We start from the raw sequence: 8,095 nt of genomic DNA, 5'->3' as shown, positions 1-8,095 counted from the left end.
CTCCAAGAATATCTCTAATATAAACCTTATTTCAACTAGAGCAAGTAACCTCGAGTTTGGGCTAGACACATATATTGGATTTACTTGAACAATTTTCTTATATTTTGGTGTATTTATGAAGGAAAAAATTAGGTGGCTTAGAGAACAATAAAGTTATTTAGAGTTGCTTTATATGTCATTGACACGTTATTTTTTTTCCTCATACTTAAATTTTTTTTTTTTTGCAAATATAAGATGTAGAGATATGAATAGAGTTATCATTCACAAAACCATTCAACACCTTTCCCTAAAAAAAATTTGAGATTATTTGGTAATTGATTTTTTTTTTCCAAATATAAGATTTAGAGTTATAAATAGAGCCATCCTTCATACAACCATTCATCACCCTTTCCCTCAAAAAAAATTTTGGAGATTATTCTTATCCTTGAAAAATGGTAATTGATTTTTTTTTTTTCTAAATATAAGATTTGGAGGTCTAAATACCTTTAGAAAACCCTTCATCACACTTTCCCTAAAAAAAATGGTAATTGATTATTTTCCTTTGTAAAGATCTTCCTCAGAATCTTAATTTATGTATCCGGTCAAATTTCAAATACATATGACATCAATGTATCCCAATTGCTTGACAGGCCAAAGCAATAAAAATGTGAATCAAACAACGAATAAAACGAAAAAATGCAACGTATTTCAGGCTAGCTCATAGAAAAAAACTGCCGGCCAGCTTTATGTCTCTGTCATATTGCAAAATGGTACACCCCATTATACCACCAATTCCTTACCCCTCCCCTTTTTTTTTATATTCACAGAAAAAAGATCCCATCTTTTTTCATTTTTTTAGTCTGGCAGATGACTCGGACTAAAAATAAATCTGGTATATGACAAATCAGAGGCTCATATTGATTTTTTAAAATTTATACCATTTTTGTAGTTTTCTTCATCTCTATCTCCATCTCCGTATGACACATATATATATATACTAGTAAAGTAGCAAACTTACAGAACCAGACAGAGGTAAAGATATCCAGAAGGTCTCTGAGTTCCTTTCTGATAATCTTTCTCAATTTTCTGAGAGTGATCACAAAACAGAATCATGGTGCTTTTGGGAGTGGGGTTAGTGTTGGGTAACTTGGGTTCTATGTTGACTGTAATTTTGGGCACTGCCAGCTTTGTGGGTGTTTTGGTGGCCCTGAAATGGGTTCTGGAGAATGCAAATTGGTGGCTCTATGAAACCAAGTTGGGTGAGAAACAGTACTCTCTCCCACCTGGTGACTTGGGTTTGCCTTTCATCGGAAACATGTGGTCTTTCCTCAGAGCCTTCAAGTCCGACCAACCCGATTCCTTCATCAACTCCTTCGTTTCCAGGTAAATTACGAGTCGCAAGCTAGATACTATTATTTACCTGCTAACTGTTGAGAAACAAATATAATGTCATCGACACTCAGTTTAGTTCTGTACGATTCTGTACGAACGATTAACAGAAAGTGTGAATAACACCGATAATAATAATGACGGGCTAATTTTGTAATTTGGAGTTTGTTTTGTGTGTCTGAAACTGTTGTTTTCTCCTTTACATGGGAAATATCCGATAGTGTTGGTATCTCTACTGTGCACTAGTGTAAGAGACGTCAGCCCAAACGGTTGAGTTGGCCATTTTTGTCATTTCGACTGTCACATTCGTTAACCTCGCTTTGTCTGAGGATTCCAATTCCAATTATTTATATTATTATATCCATATTTCTCATGCAATCTTTCACTATGCATTTTGTTTTGTCGTCTACAATATGAACTGCACCAAGAACACTGTTTTGAAACTCCCTCTACTTGAACCATAAATTTTCGGGATAATTAGGAACTTGTTATTTTCACAGGTCTGTGTCTAATTTGAAATAACGCATTATTGATTTGGAAAAGTAGCATGGCATTTATATTATTATATCCATATTTCTCATGCAATCTTTCACTGTGCATTTTGTCTTGTCCTCTACAATATGAACTGCACCAAAAACACTGTTTTGAAACTCCCTCTACTTGAACCATAAATTTTCGAGATAATTAAGAACTTGTTATTTTCACAGTTCTGTGTCTGATTTGATATAACCCATTATTTATTTTGGAGCGTAGAATGACATTTATATTATTAAATCCATATTTCTCATGCAACCTTTCACTGTGCCTTTTGTCTTGTTGTCTACAATATGAACTGCACCAAAAGCATTGTTTTGAAACTCCGGCCCTCTACTTGAACCATAAATTTTTGAGATAATTATACACTTGTTATTTTCACGGTTCTGTGTCTGATTTGAAATAACGCATTATTTATTTTGAAGCGTAGAATGATATTTATATTATTATATCCATATTTCTCGTGCAATCTTTCACTGTGCCTTTTGTCTTGTCGTCTACAATACGAACATACTGCACCGAAAGCATTGTTTTGAAACTCCCTCTATTTTAACCATAACTTTTCGAGATAATTAGAAACTTGTTAATTTAACGGTTCTCTGTCTGATTTGACATAACGTATTATTGATTTTGAAGCGTAGAATGACATTTATATTATTATCCATATTTCTCATGCAATCTTTCACTGTGCCTTTTGTCTTGTTGTCTACAATATGAACTGAACCAAAAGCACTGTTTCGAAACTCCCTCTACTTGAACCATAGATTTTCGAGATAATTATGAGCTTGTTATTTTCACGGTTCTTTGTTTGATTTGAAATAACGCATTATTGATTTTAGAGCGTAGAATGACATTTTGAGAATAGATAATATAATTTTTTAAAATTTAAGACTATATTAGATTTTGCTTGGATGAGAATCTCTATTTATGTGTACACAGAAACGATAATGTTGTTGATATTTTTAGGGTGTTAATGGCCTCAACCACAAAGGACAAGGGGGTGCATCCCTTTGGAGCGTGCCTACTTTCTTTGTCCTAAAAGTAGTTTGACCTTTTTTTTCAATGGAAAAGGTTCTAGTCTTTTAGTGCAAACTAGTTCTAGTGGGCTGCAAAAGCTGATGCCTTGAAGTATTAGCAACTAGTTCTAGTGGGCATAATTGATACCGAGTCGCATTGTTTAAGCAGCCGAGGAAAGTTGACACTTCGAGGAAATGGAAGTCAAGTGGCAACCATGGGAATAAAGTTTTCAACGTGCTGGGTTCATTGGCTAACCGCTTTGATAGCACAGCAATTTGTTATTCTCCGTAGACTTTAGTTCCACTTTTCATATTCTTCTTTGTATTTCTATGCAAATGCAAAGAAGAATAAATAGGAAAAGTAGTTAAACAATACACAGTATCTGTTTGGGAGAAACTGTGATTTTCATTAGAGGAAATGTGTGAATAATTAATAGGTTGAATGTGTGCTGACTACCACTATAGTTGATGGGGTTTTGGTCACACTCAATCTTGGCCTGCTTTCTTTATGCCCCACTTCTTTAGTCACCTTTAGTTGATGATTTGAACTTGCATTATCGAAAGCAGGCTGTTGTATTGGTTCATTTTAATCTAAATCACATCACTGAACAATGCAGATTTGGTAAAATCGGAATCTACAAGGCCTACATGTTTGGGTTTCCCAGTATCATTTGCACAGTGCCAGAAACATGTAAAAGAGTTTTGACAGATGATGACGCATTTAAGCCCGGGTGGCCTGTTTCCGCTGTGGAACTGATTGGAAAGAAATCATTTATTGGCATCTCTTTTGAAGAGCACAAGCGTCTGAGAAAAATAACAGCAGCTCCGGTCAATGGTCATGAAGCATTGTCTGTGTACATGAAGTATATCGAAGAGATTGTTATATCATCTTTGGAAAAGTGGTCCACCATGGGAGACATAGAGTTTTTAACTCAAGTCAGGAAGCTTACTTTTAGGATTATTATGCATATCTTCCTCAGCTCAGAGAGTGAGTCTGCAATGGAGGCTCTAGAGAGGGAATATACAGCACTTAACTATGGAGTTAGAGCCATGGCAATCAACATTCCTGGATTTGCGTACCATAAGGCACTTAAGGTAGGGGACTAACGAGTTGATTCTTATTTTACTAAGCCATTGTGTCTTTTTTAACTTCATCATTAAATTTCAGGCTCGGAAAAATCTTGTTGCTATTTTTCAATCTCTTGTGAATGAACGAAGAGCTCAACAGAGGGCCGGGAATTTCTTGGAAAAGAAGAAAGATATGATGGATGCTCTACTGGATGTTGAGGATGAAGAAGGAAATAAACTTACTGATGAGGACATCATAGATATTCTGGTCATGTACTTGAATGCCGGTCATGAATCTTCTGGCCATACCATAATGTGGGCTACCACTTATCTGCAACGACACCCAGAATATTTCCAGAAAGCCAAGGTACTTGAAATTACATTTTTTTTTTTTCTGAATCTTCTGGGCTTAATTACTATGCTGACTAGTTCTTTTCTTCTGCCTTTTTTTGCTTTCTTTCTTGTCCTGAATGTTGGGGGACAGAGATTTATCTACCTTGCGCACTTCAATATATTCACTGCTTGTTAACTTTATTTTGCATCCTAATTCCAAAAAAATAATAATAATAATAAAAAACTTTATTTTGCATCCATACTCAAACCATTCAGTCCATATGTGAGAAACTATAGAGCCTATTTGATAAAAATAAATCATAAACCATTACATACACACACAGACGCATAATATTAAACCTCAAATATGTTGTACGATATTATGTCTGTGTGTGTACGTGTTTATATTGTGTTCTGTTTAAAAAGTTCCACTGGCTTGACTTATTTTGTTTCAGTAGATTCAGTAAAATTGGATTTAGTCACTTGAACTAGTGATAGTTAAAAAATTTCTCCATTGGTCCTGAACTTTAAATTCCACTTCCTAATCATGCTTGGCCAACTGCAGGCAGAGCAAGAAGCAATCTTGAAGAGGAGGCCACCAACACAGAAGGGATTGAACCTTAAGGAATACAGAGAAATGGAGTACCTTTCCAATGTACATAAAAGTGACTTCCATTTCTCTTTTATTTAAAGTACCAAGTCATTTCAACTAATCCTTTTAAACTGTACAGGTGATTGATGAAACTCTTCGCGTGGTATCTTTCTCACTTGTGGTTTTTCGAGAGGCAAAAAAAGATGTCAATGTGAATGGTCAGTTTAAGATTTTATTTCTAATATATGCATCCAATTAAGAATACATTTTTTCTTTCATGAACTGCACATTTGCACTTGAACAAAATATTTAATTTACTTAATGGCTTCAATACCAGGTTATATCATTCCCAAGGGGTGGAAAGTTTTGACCTGGTTCCGGAGCATTCACTTGGATTCTGAAATATATGAAAATCCATTAGAATTCAACCCTGAAAGATGGCAAGTAAGTCGTGTGAATTTACTGACAATATGATAACTAAAGTAAGTAATACGTACATGTCTTGGATTTGATATTTATGTTTAATTGCTTTTCTGGCATAGAATTATACACCAAAACCAGCAACTTTTCTTCCCTTCGGAGCTGGAAGCAGGCTGTGCCCGGGAAATGATCTTGCTAAGATGGAAGTTGGAATTTTCCTTCACCATTTTCTGCTTAACTACAAGTGAGTCATCTTGTAACCAATTCCTCCCCGTAACCAAAATTGTGAAAGTTTTCATTCTTTTCTAATCTTCTGTATAAAATTGGTGCTGCAGGCTAGAACGGCTTAATCCCGAGTGCCCATTGATGTACTTGCCACATACGAGGCCAAAAGACAATTGCTTGGCAAGAGTCATCAAAACTACATGAGAGGAAATTAGAGAAGCAAATACATAGAAGGGAAGCTCTTGTTTTTCCGTAACTTAAATGTTTAGCTTAGACACAGTACGTCATAAACCACAGAGTTTCTCCTTTTGCTCATCTATTACCAAATCAGCAACCTATCTTTTCTGCAACCATCAATCTTTTTAGCAGGAACAGAGGCCTAGCATTTAAACCCTGCCCTATAAGAGTTAGTGGTAATGTGCATTTGCAGGCAGGTTATGTGTAGGCGTGTAGCCATGGTTAATGTTATCTCGATCTCAATAAATTAAACCGTTGGAAAAGTGCTTACGTTTCTCCTCTAAAAAAAATAAAAAATAAAATAAAAAACTGTTGTAAATTAAACATAAAGTGAGAGAGTTTGAGAGAAGAGAGAAATGATGTAGAGAATGGGATGTATGTATTATTCATCTCACCATGAGGAGCCTTATATAGAACTACATGGTGTACACAAAAGGGTAATACTTAATTACAATTCAATCACTCCTACAATTACAACCTATCAATCACCAATCTATAGGGATAGACACCTATTACTCAACATCTATTTACATGATTATCCACAAATATTTACAACACGCCCCCTTGGATATTCCATGTCAATAGTGTTGCATAGGCTGTGCGCTTCTAAGTTGACTCGTCAAAAATCTTGCCAAGTAAAAAAAAAAAAAAAAACCTGTGGGAAAAAACAACCTTGGTCGAAGGAGAAAAAGTGCACAACGCACATGAGTGTGGAGTAGTCGTATCACAACTTCATAGATAGGTGAAGTCTTCTATCAGCATCATAAGTAGTATGTCTATGAGAGGGATGCATTAGAGTTGCTGCACCAAAACCTTGCTCGGTAAACCCAGTAGGAGAAACCCGTGGTTGAAGGAAAAAGATGATCAAATGCGTATATGTCGAATCAAAGCATCTTCAGGATGTATTATAATTGGGGTGACCATGCTAAAGATGTACCTCGTTAAAACCTTGCCAGGTAACAAAACCCAGTGAGACAAAATAACCCTGGACGAAGGACAAAAAGTGTACACGATGGTCAAATGAGTATGCTTCAGGATACTCCCCCTGATTTCGACACCCCCTGTTAGGTAATTCAGATAGTTTACGTAGACTAATACCTTGGACATGCTTCTGGAATATAGACTTTGGTAGTGACTTGGTGAAGAGGTCTGCACAATTGTCTTCAGATCAAATCTGCTTAACTTCAATCTTCTTATGCTCCTGTTATTGCTGACTGAAGGAGAACTTTGATATAATATGTTTGGTGTCGTCTCCTTTGATGAAACTCATCTTTATCTGATCTATGTAAGCAGCATTATCCTCGTAGATAATGGTTGGTTCATCAGTGGAGGAATGCAATCCACATGTGCTTCGAACATGCTTTGTAACGGCTCTTAGCCATGTACATTCACATACTGCTTCGTGAAGAGCTAGTATCTCAGCATGATTTGAAGAGGTAGTAACAAGTGTCTATTTCATAGACCTCCAAGAAATTGCAGTATTCCCAATGGTAAAGACATAACCAGTTTGGGAATGTGTCTTGTGTGGGTCTGATAGATAGTCTATATCAGCATATCCAACAAGGCGAGCATCATTCCGAGGATCAAGGGGGTTTGATCCATTCCTTGATGCGTAGAGATAGATTAAGCTCATATCCACCGTACCTCTAAGATAGCGAAAAATGTATTTTATGTCATTCCAGGGGCGGCGTGTTGGCGTAGAGTTATATCTAGCTAATAAGTTCACATTGAATGAGATATCCTGTCTAGGGAATTGAGCCAAGTACAATAATGCTCCTATTGCACTTAGATATGGGACTTTTGACACCAATATCTCTTCGTCATCATCTGCAGGACGATACGGTTCTCTTTAGACTTTAGACGACCATGGGTGTGTTTGCTTTTATCCTCATTAAAGCCTCTTAACATCTTCTGGATGTAATTTGGTTGATGGACCAAAATTTCATATGCACTGTGCTCGGGCTCCAGGACGAGGCAATGATTTGTTTTCCCAAGGTCTTTCATCTCAAATTCTGACTTCAGGTGCTTTGCAGTTTCCTTGATTTCTTCAGGAATATCAATCAAATTCATGTCTTTGACATAGACTGCACAATTGCAAACCCGGAACTTGTTTCCTTAATAACCACGCATGGGCATAGTTTATTATTCACATAGCCTATCCCGATCAAATATTCACTTAGATAGTTATACCACCTCCGTCTAGATTTTTTCAATCTATAAAGTGAACGCCTCAAAACTAATGGGGAGCGTGTTCTGTGGTCTAGAACTATTTGCATCGGGTATCATAAGTCATTCAGGAACT

At 36.3% G+C, this 8,095-nt stretch overlaps 1 protein-coding gene across 1 annotated transcript; it reads left to right on the top strand.

Moving 5' to 3' along the window:
• Positions 1-979: 979 nt before the first annotated feature.
• Positions 980-6,063, top strand: LOC112173065 (ent-kaurenoic acid oxidase 1). The gene is made up of 8 exons (XM_024310614.2): positions 980-1,362; positions 3,536-4,013; positions 4,087-4,353; positions 4,885-4,974; positions 5,051-5,129; positions 5,249-5,355; positions 5,454-5,575; positions 5,667-6,063. The coding sequence occupies exons 1-8, from the start codon at positions 1,091-1,093 to the stop codon at positions 5,758-5,760; spliced, it is 1,509 nt and encodes a 502-aa protein (XP_024166382.1). The 5' UTR covers positions 980-1,090; the 3' UTR covers positions 5,761-6,063.
• Positions 6,064-8,095: the final 2,032 nt, after the last annotated feature.

Source organism: Rosa chinensis, chromosome 1 (assembly GCF_002994745.2).
Source record: "Rosa chinensis cultivar Old Blush chromosome 1, RchiOBHm-V2, whole genome shotgun sequence".
Lineage (NCBI taxonomy): Eukaryota > Viridiplantae > Streptophyta > Magnoliopsida > Rosales > Rosaceae > Rosa > Rosa chinensis.
The sequence above is the reverse complement of the archived record's forward strand: the minus strand, read 5'-3'. Positions and strand labels throughout refer to the sequence as shown.

Bases quoted from the DNA above. Each gene is read 5' to 3' on its own strand.
- LOC112173065 (XM_024310614.2), top strand. From the start codon at position 1,091: ATGGTGCTTTTGGGAGTGGGGTTAGTGTTGGGTAACTTGGGTTCTATG. The intron at 5,130-5,248 runs GTCAGTTTAAGA...CTTCAATACCAG, and splicing joins AAAAGATGTCAATGTGAATG to GTTATATCATTCCCAAGGGG. The intron at 5,356-5,453 runs GTAAGTCGTGTG...TTTCTGGCATAG, and splicing joins TCAACCCTGAAAGATGGCAA to AATTATACACCAAAACCAGC.